The sequence below is a fragment of the Chionomys nivalis genome, chromosome 19 (genome assembly GCF_950005125.1).
Source record: "Chionomys nivalis chromosome 19, mChiNiv1.1, whole genome shotgun sequence".
Lineage (NCBI taxonomy): Eukaryota > Metazoa > Chordata > Mammalia > Rodentia > Cricetidae > Chionomys > Chionomys nivalis.
The window spans coordinates 3,649,685-3,666,044 of NC_080104.1; the positions used below are offsets into that span (position 1 = coordinate 3,649,685).

At 42.0% G+C, this 16,360-nt stretch overlaps 1 protein-coding gene across 2 annotated transcripts in view; it reads right to left on the reverse strand.

Moving 5' to 3' along the window:
• The window catches only part of Kat2b (lysine acetyltransferase 2B), a 121,127-nt gene that overhangs the window by 29,029 nt on the left and 75,738 nt on the right, over window positions 1–16,360 (reverse strand). For both annotated transcript variants that reach the window (XR_009058770.1, XM_057794843.1), the window contains exons 8-9: window positions 14,195–14,317; window positions 7,142–7,278 (exon numbers count right to left, since the gene is read on the reverse strand). Coding sequence is in view for 1 of the 2 variants with exons in the window: in XM_057794843.1 (XP_057650826.1) it covers window positions 7,142–7,278; window positions 14,195–14,317 (260 nt within the window). In the remaining variant the exon portion in view is untranslated. The remainder of the gene's footprint in view (window positions 1–7,141; window positions 7,279–14,194; window positions 14,318–16,360) is intronic.

Genomic DNA, 16,360 nt, shown 5'->3' on the forward strand with positions numbered 1-16,360 from the left:
GGGAACCACTTCCTAAATATAACCCCAGCAGCACAGACACTGAGAGAAACAATTAATAAATGAGACCTCCTGAAACTGAAAAGCTTTTGAAAAGCAAAGGACATGGTCAACAAGACAAAACAACAGCCTACAGAATGGGAAAATGGTGTGGGACAATTGTCTGTATTCTGTCAATTATGTTTAAATAAATGCTGATTGGCCAGCAGCCAGACAGGAAGTATAGGTGGGACAACTACACAGGAAGTAGAGGCGGGTCAAGGAGAACAGGAGAATTCTGGGAAGAGGACGCAGTCCTGTCAAGACACAGAAGAAGCAAGATGTGACTGTGCTGCTGAAAAGGGTACTGAGCCATGTGGCTAACACAGATTAAGAATAATGGGCTAATATAAGTTATAAGTGTTAATAACAAGCCTGAGCTAATGGGCCAACGAGTTTATGATTAATGTAGACCTCTGTGTAATTTCTTTGGGACTTAACGACTGCGGGAACTGGGCAGGACAGAAACCTCAGACAAGAGGAAAATATATTCACAGACCCCACATCAGATAGAGATCTAATCTCCAATATATACAAAGAACTCAAGAAACTGATCATTAAAAGAACAAATAATCCAATTTAAAAAAAAAATGGAGTACAGACCTAAACAGAGAACTCTCAACAGAGTGGTATCCTGAGCATAGAAAACCTCAAAGCCTGCCCCCCTCAGTGGCACACTTCCTCCAACAAAGGTATGCCACACCAACAAAGCCACACCTCCTCATAGTGCCACTCCCTGTGAGATTATAGGGGCCAATTATTTCAAACTGCCACAGTCATCTTTTGATAAATGCTTCAGCCAACCATTCAAACTTTTGACACCTTTTTAAACTGTTCAAGCTTCCATATTAAGCTCAGAGTCTCTACTCAGAGGGCCCATATCAATAAACTCAATGCGATCTAGTTTTATGTCCCTTCCACCATTAGCCCAGACCTTTAAAATCCACTCCCACAAATATTTCCCAGACTTCTGCTTGAATGAACTGGCAAACTCATTAAGCTCTTAGTGCAGTGTGGTGATATTTTGTGCTTTAACAAATAAAGCTTGCCTAAAGATCACACTGCAGAGACAGTCACATTACTTAGCCATGAAGGCCAGGTAGTGGTGGCACACACTTTTAATCCTAGGAATTTGAAGAAACAGGCAGACATATTTCTGTGAATTCAAGGCCACCCTGTGCTACACGAGATTGAATCAGTCTAAAAGAGAAATAGAGCTCACACCTTTGATCCCAGCCCTTGGGATCACATGCCTTTAATCACAGCACTAGGGAGGTTGAGACAGGAATGACTTGCCAGGGCGAAGATAAGAATATAAGGTAGAGCCGGGCAGTGGTGGCGCATGCCTTTAATCCCAGCACTCAAATCTCTGTGAGTTCGAGGCCAGCCTGGTCTACAAGAGCTAGTTCCAGGACTGGAACCAAAAAAAAACTACGGAGAAACCCTGTCTCAAAAAAAAAAAAAAAAAAAAAAAAAAGAATATAAGGTAAAAGGGGGGGCAGGAGGAGAACTTGAGAAAACTGGACAGGCAAGATGGAAGACGGACAGAGATGAGAGCAAGGAAAGAGATATTTTGATTGAGGGAGCCATTATGGGGCTATTAAGAAACCTGGCACTAGAGAAATTCCCAGGAATTCACAAGGACGATGCCAGCTAAGACCCTAAGCAATAGAGGAGAAGGTGCCCAAAGTGGCCTTGCCCCGTAGTCAGATTGATGAATATCTTAAATATCACCATAGAACCTTAATCCAGCAACTAATGGAAACAGAGGCAAAGACCCACAGTGGAGCACTGGACTGAGCTCCCATTTGAAGAGTGGGAGGAGTGAATATGAGCAAAGAGGTCAAGGCCATGATGGGTACAAGCACTGAAACAGTTTACCTGAGCTAATGGGAGCTCAACAGGTCCAGCTGGACAGGAAAGGAACCAGCATAGGACCAAACTTGATACCCTAAATGTGCGTGACAGTTGTATGTCTGTCCTGTCCCTTTCAGAGACAAGCACTGCCCATTCCACCCCCATCAGCTGAGGCAAGCAGATCTTCCTTCTGCTTCCAGCCTGAGCTCCCTTCCTTTCTGTCTCTCTCCTGAAAAGGCAGCTTCTGTCTCTCTCCCTTCTCCCCACTTCTCCCCTTCCCCCTTCTCTCTTTCTCTCTCTCTCCCTCTCTCTCTCTCCTCTTTTCCCTTCTTCCCTTCCCCCCTTTCCCCTCCATAACCCACTAAATAAATATCCAACCTCACTCTGCATGGTGTACCTATCCATCTGTCTCTCGCCTGCAGCTGCACCTCGTAGGACAGGTCTCTGTCTCTCACCCACCTTGTGGCTCCTAGTCTTGGATCTGCTCCCCCCTCCCCATTACTACTGGCAGTGGCACCAGTATTTAACCCTGCTGCTTGTACTGGCTTTTGGGGAACCTATTCTCTTTGGATGGATACCTTGCTCAGCCTGGATATAGTAGGGAGGGCCTTGGACCTTCCCCAAAGCAATGTACCTTATCCTCTCTGAGGAGTGGATAGGGGCTGGGGTGTAGGTGGAAGGAATGGGAGGAGGGGAAGGAGTGGGAACTGGGACTGGTATGTAAAATGAAAACAGACAGTATGCATTCTTTTCTTAAAAAAAAATAAAATAAAACAAATCTTTTTTTAAAAAAGGGTAGGAGGAGACAGGAGCTCGGGGTATTCAGTCTGAGGATTCATAGAGACGGGATCACCTTTTTGGTCTGATGTAGAGGTAAGAGCTAGTGGCTGGCACTACGGTGTAATACATTCCACACAGGCTACACTTTCTATGTCCCCTCTAGAAAACTGCTTTGGCCTTGAGTTTGTTTGTAAATCTAGATGTAACTAGATTTGGTGGGTCCTGAGGGACATCAGTATTGTCTTGCTGGCATTGTCTTCAGAGAGAGTCACTGATGGTTTAGTGGACAATTAAGGATTAAACTTCTCAGTGAAAGGTGAAAGGAGCAGTATTTCAAAGTGCACTGGCTGGCTTTGTGTGTCAACTCGACACAAGCTAGAGTCATCAGAGAGGAAAGAGCCTCAGTTGAGGAAATGCCTCCTTGAGATCCATCTGAAGGGCATTTTCTCATTTAGTGATCAGTGTAAGAGGGAACAGCTCATTGTAGGTGGTGCCATCTCTGAGTTGGTGGTTCTGGGATATATAAGAAAACAGGTTGAGCAAGTCATGGGAAACAAGCCACTAAGCAGCTCCCCTCTATTGGGCCTGCATCTGCTCCTGCCTCCAGGATCCTTTCCTGTTTGAGCTCCTGCCCTGACTTCCTTCAGTAATAAACAGCAATACTGAAGTATAAGCCAAATAAACCCTTCCTCTTGAACTTTTTTTTTTTTTTTTTTTGATATGGTGTTTCACCGCAGCAATAGAAACTCTAACTAAGACACTTAGAGGGAAGAGGTCAGATAAGATAAAATCCTTGCGAATCTGAAGGTTCAAAATTCTCAGCTTCAGTAGGGTCCTCCACGCATCCCCAAGCCATGTTATAGGGTCCACTCTTTACCAATTGATGCCCTGACTTGAACTGCTGACATCCTCTGAAGCTGGGGCTTGAATTTTTGCTATAATTCAGCCGACCTTATAATGAAGGCTTCAGTTTGATTTTTCTGTAACTCAAGCTCTGTGGCTGCTGGAAAGAAGATTCTTTTCTAGGGCACACTTAGAAACCTTTACATTGTTTATTAACATCTGGAGCTGGTCGACTTTATACTAAGTTCTTTATTGTCCTTCACCATATTCTGAAATTACTTAATTTTATCACAAAGCTCACTCCTATCTTTTATCAGTTTATACAGAAATACTAAAAGCAACCAACCAGCAGCATCATTTTCATTATTTTTCCCCAAACTGTCAAAATTTAAAATACAGGATCATCAAATCTAGTGCCATTCACAGGTGGTGACTCAAGATAATCAAATGTATTTACCCCTGTAAGTTTGTAATACAGTTCACACCATGGGCTTTTGGTATTCTCTGAGCTCCCAGGAGAGGGAGTGTTTGGAGAGACTACAGTAACCGAAAGTGGTAGAGAATTGAATAGTTTATCTCAGACAGTTAAAAGAGTCATCATTATACTTGTTCTTCTATAAGCACTTCTGGTACCAAAATCTGTATTTGTCAGGGTTCTCTAGAGTCACAAAGTTTATGGAATGAGTGTGTATGTATGTATGTATGAAATTATTGGAATGACTTACAAGCTACAGTCCAACTACTCCAACAATGACCAGCTGTGAACAGAAAGTCCAAGAATCTAGTAGTTCCTCAGTCCCACCAGGCTGGGTGTCTCAGCTGGTCCTCTGTATATGCTGGAATTCTGAAAAAGTAGGCTCCATGGAAGGAACAGATGTTTTGACACAGTGAGGGCAAATGGGCAAAGAGCAAACCTTCCTTATTCCATGTCCTTATCCAGGCTTCCAACAGAAAGTGAAGCCCAGATTAAAGGCGTGCCTTCCCACCTCAATATCCAAATCAAAGGCATGCTGTCCTCCTACCTAAAGATCCATATCAGAGGTGTTTCTTCCTACCTTAAAAGTCTAGAATAGAGCCGGGCGGTGGTGGCACAGGCCTTTAATCCCAGCACTTGGGAGGCAGAGGCAGGCGGATCTCTGTGAGTTCGAGACCAGCCTGGTCTACAAGAGCTAGTTCCAGGACAGGCTCCAAAACCACAGAGAAACCCTGTCTCAAAAAAAAAACCAAAAAAAAAAAAAAAAAAGTCTAGAATAGAAATAAGTTTACCCACTGTAAACCCAACAGAAAATTTCTCACAGGTGTGCTCTCCATTTCCTGGTTGTAGTTCATTCCAGATATAGTCAAGCTGACAACGAAGAATGGCAAGAATGGACCAAGACCCATCTGATTGAAGGAGACAAACAGTTCTTTCCCATGGCCTCTAACCTGCATACTCATGCCATGGTAAAGTGTTCCCACATGTGCACAGAAACACAAACACATAGAAACATTAAATAAATAAATGTAAATTTTTAAAAAGAGGACTGGTGAGATGGCTCATCACTCCACAAGCCTGATGACCTCAGTTTGATGCCCTGAATCCACAACTGAAGGAGATAACTGACCCCTAAAAGTTGTCCTCTACCTCAATGCATGTGAATGACTCCTTCACACAACATAGTAACAGTAGCAATAATAATGAAAAATTAAAGTCCATTAAGGTAACAGGTTCCAAAATCTTGAAATAAACCATAAAGCAGTAGTCATATTTTATCATCTTAACAGGTCTTTTTGAATGGCAGTTTTCTTTCCAGAAGTATCTATTGATCCTGACTTAACTCACAGCAGGCTGTATGACCAAGTGCCGGCACCTCATGCTTTAATCCACCCCATGCTGGGCAAGGAGATTTTTGACAAATAGGTCTGCTTGGAAGAAAAGTCCTAAGTGCAGCACTAGCTTTGAGGGCTCCAGCTGGTTGTCCAGGTTATCAGGTATCACTGTGGTACAAGTTACCAAGATAATTAACAACTAGTTTACAAAGACATCTGAATGCTCAGCCGCTTTCTTGGGCATGCTGGTACACTACTTACTAACTGCAGCAACAGATTGTGAGATGGTTGATTGCCTCCCCACTTTAAATCTGAGTAGACCAAGCTCTGCTCATGTGAGAAGTTACAAAAACCCTAAAGCAGGAGCTCAGCTTTAGGTTCGCACAACTGGATAGTCCAGAAGGAAAGAAGAATTTTATAAGATGGTTCTGTTGCAACACCCAGTTCTCTGAATTATCCTTGGCATTGATAAAGAACCACAGAAACAGATCAGTATGAAACTTAATGATTTAATCTAGCAGAGCCACACCGAAGAAACAGAAGTTGCTTAATAAACTCTGGCCATGTCTTCATTTCCTGGAAATGTCTTGAGCCTCCCTGTTCCTGAATGTCTTACAGTAAGATGTCAGCAGTACTTTCAACCAAAACGTTTTATCTGGATTGACCTAAACTATTACAGAGATCCAAACAGAGACATTATGCAAAACTAGCCAACAAGACTCCACAATAAAGGCAGCATTGCAAAAGAAGGGGAAAGACGGGGAGAACCGCTTCAGCTAACACAGACTAAAGAGATGGGAAGCGGCTCGGAGGTCAGGTGCTTGCCCACCTCAGGAAGCCCTGCATTCGATCCCCAGAACATTCCATGGTGGTTCAAGGTCATTCATCCTGGCTATATAATGAGTCCAAGATCAGCCTACTACATGACATCTGTCAAAAAAAATACACACTAAAGAGATGAAGAAATGAAAACTAAATTCCATGCTCAGTTCCTAACTGAGCCTCCAACAATAGCAATACATGTTTTGTATGGCATAATTTGGTAAGATAATCGATCATTGGATATAGGTTGCATATTAAGCCAACAGGTCGGCAAATTTTTCAGTGAAAAGTCTACTGATGAACATTTTATTTTGGAAGACATACATTCCAAGTCTCAATTGTTTAATTTTCTGCTATGTGCAGTGGTGTACAGATAACATAGTCCATTAGAACAGTTACAAGCGTAGCCTGATCATATACACCTTTACTTCTAGCTAGCTGGCGACTGAGGCAGAAAAATTACTTCAACCCACAAGTTAAAAGCAAATCTGACTGACAGGATACAGTCTGCCAACCCTAAACCAGAGACCCTTGTAACAAAGCTAAATTTCCTGAGTGCTAACTCGTGGGATAATACAAGAGAATTGCTTTCATATGAGACACAGGAGAATGCATCGGGTGTGAGCTACTATTTCATCTGTTTGGAACTCTGAAATGATTCTAAAAGGTCCACAGAGGAGGAAAGAGGAGGTAAACACAGGGAAATGGCATGTGAACACTGCTGAACCTCTAGGTGAACTACAAGGATTTTATCACAGGCTTTGTGCACTACTGATGGAGGTTTGAAATTCATCAAGATGGAAAGGTTTCCAACTACTCGAAACTGTGGTTTGTGGCCCTGTAATTGATATTCATCAAGGGGGACCACATCTTGGTTGGCCATTCCTGCCCTCCCCCAGTGTGTCCTCAGCATTCCACCTACATCTCTGACAGCTGATGTGGCAGGGAGACCAGAAAGGCCTTCTCAGCTGCCTGCCGGGTTCCCCCTGCTGACCTCTGGTCCAAGCATCACTGCAGGGTCTGTGATGGTAGACATGACCTCATTGATCAATTCCACAGGAATATCCCCCGACACTCGGGATCTCTTGGCTTCCTCCGGAGCATGAGGGTTGTTCATTTTCCTCTTTTCTCCTGTGATGTTCAAAATAAAAGGCAAAAAAAAAAAAAACAAAAAAAACGGATGGTTTGAAATGAAAAATAAGACCTGATGAATCTAACTTATTTTGGGGAGGGAATCTGGGGGTGAGACAAGCTCATGTATGTATCCCTGGCTGGTCTAATACTGACTATCAGGTGGGCTTCAAACTTGTGGTAATCCTCCTGAATGCTAGGATAATAGGTGTACACCATCTAATTTTCTGATAGCACTGGTAGCTGTCCCCAGCCTTCCAGTAGGAGAAAGGCTGGTGGTGGAAGAGAAGGAGATAGCACCACTGACAGTTTCAGATCCACTTTAAAGACTGCCTGTTTTCTAAGATGTTTCCTTGGCATATGTGTTACTATAGTATGTTTCTTTTTTAATTTATTTTTACTCATGTGTATTACTTCCTGTTTACCTGCTGGTTTATCTGTATGTGGGCCTGAACTAGAGTTAGAGAGTTGTGAGCTCTGTGTGGGTGCTGGGAATTGAAACTGGGTCCTCTGGAAGAGCGGGCGGTGCTCTTAACCACCCATGTTTCTTTTTTTAAAGGTATTTTTATGTGAGTGTTTGTGTGCATGTGTGTGTGTGTGCATGTGTGTGTATGTGTTTCCCGGAGAGGACAGACAAAAGCATCAGATTCCCTGGAACTGGAGTTATATATAGGCAACTGTGAGCTGTTGGGTACTAGGAACCAAATATTGGTCCTCTACAAGAGCAGTAAATGCTGTTAAATGCTGAGCCTCCTCTCCAGCCCCAAGCATATGTTTCTTCATCTGCAGATATAGAGCTTGGTGTCATTATTCTTGGAGGACTGAGAGCTCAAAGTCATCCCTGGCTGCACAGGGAGTTCAAAGCTGTAATATAAATGTCTGTAATCATAAATGTCAAAAATTGTTAAAAACTGTTTTATTAACACCAAATGAGAAGTTTCTGTTGCTTTTGTTTTTAGTTTTATTTCATAAATGTACATGTCTTCATAGAAAGAATCTCTGTTTTTCAATGTTGGGGTAGAATAATCCCTGAGCACCCAGTAGCCCAAGCCTAGAGAACAAGTCTTTCAAATACCTAGATTCTCTTTTCTGTTTTTGTCTGCTTGCTTTTAAGAATTAACTAAGTTGTTTCTCAAACCTTCAGTGCTGGTTGATCTGATTATCTCTCTTTATAATCCCACTTATCTCAATTTACATACCATATGTATGTACATTACATATGGTATGTAAATTAATAGGTATACATATGCGTGTGTATATATTATATTTAGGTATCTTCATATATATTTGAAAAATATTAGTAAATTGTCTTACTTTTAATAAACAAAACAGGGCTGCAGAGATGGCTATGGTAAAAGTGCTTGCCTTACAAAAGTGTGGATCAAAATTCGGATCATCAGAACTTACAAAAGCCAGGCAGGCATGGTGACTCACTTGCAATTCCAGCCCTTGTGAGAAGGAACCTAATGACTCTACAGCAAGCTGAAACACTAGACTAACCTTTATCTGTGTGTGTTAGGGTCAACTGAGAGACCCTGCCTCAAGCAATAAAGTGGAGCATGAAGGAAGAATAACCTTTTTGTTTCAAGTGATTGTTTTCTGAGACAAGGTATTTCTTGTCTGGCTGTCCTGGAACTCCCTCCATAGACCAGACTGGCCTCGAACTGTCTCTGTCTCCCAAGTGGTGGGATTAAATGTGTGTGCTGCCATCACTACCATTTACTGTTTACTCCACCCACCTAAGGGCTGGCCTATCAAATGGGCCAAGGCAGTTTCTTTATTAACCAATGACCTTCCTCCATCAGGAAGAAGATTTTTAACATCAGCCTTGAAACTCTACACACTTGTGTAACATACACACTCACATGCATACCATACACCCTCAAATGTGCACCACACACTCACATGCATACCATACACCATCAAATGTGCACCACACACACTCACATGTATACCATACATCCTCACACGTGCACCACACACACATGTATACCACACATCCTCACATGTGCAGCACACACATGTATACCATACAACCTCACATGTGTACCACACACTCACATGCATACCATACACCTTCACATGTGTACCACACACACTCACATGTATACCTTACACCCTCACATATGCACCACACACACACGTGTATACCATATACCCTCACATATGCACAACATACTCATGTATACCTTATACCCTCACATGTGTGCCACACACACGTATAACTTACACCCTCACATGTGCACAACATATACACATGTATACCTTACACCCTCACATGTGTATCAGACACACCCACATGTATACCTTACATCCTCACATGTGTGTAACATGAAGGCCGGCTTGTTGAGGTATCTGTAGCACCCAGTACCCCACAGCCAACAAGTCCCAAAGAAAATCACACAGAGATCTCCATAAGTTATAAAACTGATTGGCCCCTTGGCTCAGGCTTCTTATTAGCTCTTATAGCTTATATTAGCCCATTATTATTATCTATGTTAGCCATATGGCTCGGTACCCTTCTCAGCCAGATTTCTGGGCCATCCTGCCAGGGCAAACTCTGACTGTTTCAGGCAGGCGGTCTGACTATGGAGCATTTGAATGTGGTCTGTGAGCAGAATGCTGTAACTTGCTTGCTGGGTCTAAGGATATGATGCTTTCGAAAAGAGGTTCTTCTTTTCTTTTCACAGAAGATGAGACCCTGTGTATTGCTTCTATCCCAGTATGGTATGATAGACCATGCCCTCCTGAAAGGTTGCTGTGAACACTTTCAGAAAATTACTTCACTCAACTTATGGCTGAGATGAACCTAGCACACAGGTTATACCATGAAAGACCTAATTAAAAGCGTCCCTATATAGCAGGAAGAAGTTTGGAGAGAAAAAACTGTGCCCATATGCCCAAATATTGTTCATAAATGTTCTTTTATATTTAAAGGGGGATATGATATAGAGATGAATAATTTGCATTGGTATGGATTTTAAGGTCAATTTTGTTATATGTATATGTATTTCTGATCTTGATTAAGGTATTGTGATTGTGTAGTTCATTTTAAAAATGTAATGTATAATTATGAAATATAGGTTGTTAATGGATAATCATCAATGATAGTCAAGCTTATAGTCATGTTAGTTAGATTTTCTAGATATATAGAGATATATTTCAGTTAGATAGGCATTCTTTCAAAGACTACAGAATATGGCATTTAATGTTTTAATAATTTAGGGCTTTTCATGGCAATGAGACACGTCTGCTCCTGGAAGCACCAGCTACTTCAGGAGAAAGATGGGCATTGAAGAGGCTCCTTATGGAGTTGGTTAGCCATTTGGGCAAGAAACTGTTCTTGCCTGGACTGTTGCATAAACTGGACATGAAGAACCCGCAGAGAGAGGACTGCTGAACTTGCCTAAAGGTAAGATGATCCTTTGGGGTTCCTGTTTCATAAAAGAGTCTGCGAGAATTCTGCAGGACACAAAAGAAAGTGACTGAACTGTCTTTGAAATTTCCTGCTTCATGGAAATGTCTGCTGGATACTATGGGCCTGTAGGCCGAACATGGATGCCCCAATGGTACAGAGGTACTTTGGGTGACTGTCCAGGCAGCAAAATGTCTCTGTCATTTCTAGAGTTTTGGACTTCTTGTTTACTTAGGTAATATTATATCCTTCTGGAGTCTTTGATGGAATTGAAGAATTGATAGATAGTTACAGTTTTCCTTAGTTATGATAAAAGATAAAATAGCTCTAAATATTGGAACTGTAATTCTTGCTTGATAACTGTTTTGTTATATGTAATTTTACTATGTTAAAGTGAAAGCCTTTCTCTTTTTGTTTAAACAGAAAAAGGGGAAATGATGTAGGAGGGTCTTTTATGTTTTGCTTTCATTGGTTAAATAAAGAGACTGCCTTGGCCTTTTGATAGGACAGCAGCTTAGACAGGCCGAGTAGACCGAACAGAATGTTGGGAGAAAGAAAACAGAGTCAGGCAGATGCCATGGCTCTCCTGTCCGAGACCAACGCTGGTTAGACTCATGCCGATAAGCCACAGTCAAGTGGCAATACAGATCATTAGAAATGGGTTAGATCAATATGTGAGAGTTAGCCAATAAGAAGTTAGAACTAATGGGCCAGGCAGTATTTAAATGAATACAGTTTCTGTGTAATAATTTCTAGTAAAGCTAGCCGGGAGCCGGGTGGTGGGAAGCGGACCACTCCTCCTTTTATAACACATGTGTACCACACACACACACACACACACACACACACACACACATATACCATACACCCTCACATGTGTACCACTCACACTCACATGTATACCTTACACCCTCACATGTGCACCACACACACGTATACCATACACCCTCACATGTGTGCCACACACTCATATGTATACCACATGTGCACCACACACTCACACCTATACCACATATATGCCACACACTCACAAGTATACCATATGTATTCCATACACTCACATGTACACCACACACACATACACAGGAAAAATAATAAAAATTTAAAAATAATTTTAAAATGGTTAATTTTCTCATTATAAAATGGGCCCACTTTAACACTCACATGTTGTAAACTTTGGGGGAATTGGAATATTTTATCATAAAAATGATAGTTCACAAGGAGAGCAAGAGCACTGGCTCAGAAAATATGCAAAGGCACAGACAGCTGTGGATGGCCAAAAATATGAGCCTATTGACCTTGACTAAAGGTCAGAGAGTTGGGACTTAACTCTATTTCTTCAAGGTTATTGAAGAAACACAGATCCCACTAAGATTCAGACCAGAGAATTCTGCTCTCTCAAGGTTTTTGTCAACAGGTGTGGCTAATAGCCAGACCTTGTATTTCCAGTATAGAGAAGTAGATATGTTTCCACCTCAAAGAAAAGTCTACAGATCCAACTAAGGTTCCAGTTCCTTTAAGAAGGTAACATTGGATTCCACCCAGGGAGTGGTTTGCCTACAGAAGATTTTGGTCTAGGGTGTGAGTGTGACTGGTTTTGTTCTAGCAACAGAATGTTTAACCGTGACTGTAGCCTGCAATCTTTAACTGGTCTGTTCATTTTTTCATTTCCTTGTATCATGTTAATGCAATTTTTTATCTTACTCCTAACTTTTGGGACCAGGGGTATTTTAAGCAATCGGAAATTAAATGCATTCCCTTCCGATACTATCCTATCTTTTCTGTTGTATTATTTTTCACGCATCTCCATATTCTTTACTAATTTTTCTAAATCCCCATGCACCTATCCTGGCAAGTGGTATTTTTGTTGAGGCTGGTCCCCAACAGAGAGCTTTCTCCCGTGTTCCTCCTGGGAATGTGAAACATAGAAGGTTTTTCTTTTTCTTCCTTTGTTTAAGGCATGTAAACACGTCTCGTGTAACCCTGTCTGGAGGCTGACTTACTATGTAACCTAAATTAATCCTGAAATCCTAGGCCTCCTCTTCAGCCTCGAAATGTGTGGATTACAGCGTATCCTACCCAGCTTGTCATCACCTTTTCTCCTTTCCATTCCCACACTTGGTTTTTCTGGCTTTTTTCTTTTACTATCTTACTTTTACTTTCTTTCACTATTATAACCTACACTTATTTTTTATAACTCTGTGTGTGTGTGTGTGTGTGTGTGGTGTTTTTGTTGAGGCTAGATCCCAGGGCTTCATATGTGCCAGACTGGCACTCTACCATTGAGCCGCATCCCCAGTCCAGTAACTAAATGAAAAATAGGAATAGTAACTTGAAGTCAGGCACAGTGGTGCATGCCTTTAATCTCAACTCTGCAAAGACAGGCAGGCATATCTCTGTGAGTTTGAGGCCAGCCTGGTCTACAAAGCAATTTCTAAGACAGCAGAGATACACAGAACTACCTGTTTTAAAAAAGGAGGAGGGGTAGCTTTTCAACGTCCAAATACAATTTGTTCCTTCAGTATGCAGTCTAGTAAGCACACTTCCACACTGTATGCTCACTAACTTTAAAAAGCAGAGTACTATAAAGCACATAGTCTATAGAAAAGGTACCATAGTGTATGTACAATCCACTACATGGCCTTGGTTCCAATTCTACCAAATCTATGAAAGTTGGTTCTGGAGATTAGTGAGGACTGTCTTCAGATATTTGACTAGCAATCATAACCCATGATTTGCATGTGAACATTGAATGTGAACATTCTTCATTTCTCCCCCACTGTGACTCCATGTGTATCTATCTGATTTCTTTTGATGCCAGAATGAGTCATCCATCTCAAGATACTGAATATTTCCTTTGTTTTCAGACAGAAAACAGTTTTTTTTTAAGTGCACTATAAGGGCTGTGGGCTGAGCAGCAACAAGGAGTGCTGCCTAAAGACAGCACCATGTATCTCAAACCAACCTGAGGTGATGCCACTGCCAGAAGAACATGCTGTGTGCAATGCAACGTCCCCAGAGAAGGAGGAGATACACATGGATGAAAGTTGTTTCCCATTAAGTGCTTTAGCCAAGCCAAACCCAAAATGAGACCACAGAGTTCTGAGACTCGATGACTGCCAAAGGACATACCACATGGGTGCTGTAATGGCAAGTTGGTTGTTTGTTTTTAAGTTTAATGAAACAGGGATTCTCTGTGTAGCACTGGACATGTAGACCAGGCTGGCCTCGAACTCTGAGAGATCCACCTGCTTCTGCCACTTGAGTTCTGGGTTGAAAAGTGTGTGCTATCACCACCCGGTACAAGTTTTTATAGCAACAGTTCTGCACTGTGGGTTTGTTAATGACACAGTAGTACATCCTCAAAGTCTAAAGCAAAGTGGCATCCAGCCATTAAAGTCATGGGAACAGAACTGTGAGTGGGTCTGAATGTAGTTCAGGACTCTGCTGATAACTGAGTTCCCAGTGTGAGCTACACAATCTACTCCCTCCATAGCTTACCTGGGTTTGCTTCAAGCCCAGAAGGACCTCTGCAACCAGGACTTGTTCTATCTCCATTGATCTGCTCATGGGAAGAGGCATTTGTACAGAAAGATGCTGTCCCAGTAACAGGAGGACTGATCACTGCCCCAAGAGAAGGAAAAACAGATGTTAGATGAAGCCAAGTACACATGAGACGACGAGGCCATCCTACGACTGCCCAGCACCATAAAAGCCATGCTAAAGTAAAGCCACAGAGCGTCAAGATACTAGAGAGTCAGGGATTAGAAATCACTGAACAGATGTAGAATGTATCCAAGCCCACACTGATAAAGTAGTGAGTAAAGAATGTGCAGCTCTTTTCATAAAGATGGACACCAGGAAGTAAAGAAGGATGGATGTTTGCTCTTTTTAAAAAAAATCTAATCAGTCATTCAGTAAATGAATCACTGCGGTAGTCATTGTGATAAAACTAATTAAAGGAAGACTGAGTATGGAGGCTAAACTTTGCGGGGAGAATGGTGGGCTATTGACAGAGCCGAAAGTTGTTCGCGTGAGAATGTTCCTAAAAGTGAAGAAAGCCGGGGACTCCAAATTAACAATTAAGCAAGCCCCGTGCCAACAGAAGTGCACAAGCCTTATCCCCAGCCTCCAGCAGTGATTGAAACCATGAGCATGCTCTTTTACTGAGAAAGGAGGCAAAATTATAGGCAGCCTATCCACTAGAAAACACTGCATCCAGATACACTTATTGGCTTTAACAAGAACACTGTTTCTATAGAAGAAAATGTGATTTGCTCTGAGAGGAGTTCATAAGTGGGAATATTTGTAATTGTGTATTGATTTTTGAGAAAATACATAATACAGTAGGTGTGGTAGTTTGAATGAAAAAAGTTCCCCATGGGCTCTTTTATATTTCATCCAAGACTGGCGGTGCAGTTTGGAGAGGTTATTTAATACTTAGGTGTGGTTTTGCTGAAGAAAGTACTTCACTAAAGGCAGGCTTTGGAAGCTTGCAGCCTCACCCCACTTCCTTCCTGCCTTCTCTGCTTCCTATAAAAATGAAACATGATTGGTCAGCTTTCTGTTCCTGCCACCAGCTTCCATTCCATCCCAGGAATGATGGACTCTTGCCCTCCGAAACCGTAAGCCAAAATAAACTCTTCCCTCTATAAGTTGGTTTTGGTCAAGGTGTTATATCATAACAACAGAAAAATGGATATAGCAGGGATATAATAAGGGTGTGTGTCTGTCTGTCTCTCTCACTCACTCACTCTGTGTGTGTGTATGTGTGTATGTGTGTGTGTAGGCAGAGAGCACACACACATGAAAAGTGAATTGGAGGGAAACAATTCTTATTTCTTGTAAGTGTGTCAAATCCTAAGGCTAGACTGCCTTGTAGTATTGAGCACCATTGGTAACTGCTCTATACACCAGAGGTTTATTTCCAAATAAACTGTGGTTTATTTGGTGGTTTCCATTGTACATTGTGGTATGCCGCTTTCCTGGGTATGCCACTGATTTGTAGCTAAAGAAGTGAGAGGGGGTAGGTAGTGAATATTCTCAGTAACTCTCTAGCACAGGTACCCAAAGAGTTCATTCAATAAGGTTTCCTGGGAGTAGTGGTTTATTCTGCAGATGTTCTCAGTAGCCAAGCCAGGCAATAGAATAAGCAAGCCTAGTGACAATAAGCCACCAACCCAACACTTCTAGCTGTAGGCAACTGAATCACAACAAAATGGGGTACAGCAGCAACTGCAGTCCCAGATACTTGGCAGAAAGTTGCTTGAGCCCAAGAGTTTAAGGCTAGTCTGAGAAACAAGAAAAGATTATGCCTTCCTCTATACCTATAAAAAGAGGCTCAGAATGTGCTCAAGAGTAAAGTTGCAGACAGGCTTCTGGATCTCAAAATATAGAGAAGCAATGTAAACAGAGGCTCTAGAGATTCAGAAGACACTGGAGTAGCTGACATACTGGAGCAGCCAACAGAACCCCAGCACCATCATGATGACAGCCGTTTATCACTGTAGCATGGGTGTGCAGACATGGCAATGGAGGTGAGCACGTTCCACTTTCCCAACAAAGAACACGTTGTAATTACAGCAAGAAAAAACGGCTCCCTTCTGACTGGCTTCATGTTCCACCAGAGTCTAGCTTAAGTATGATCTAGCTTAAGGGTACAACCTT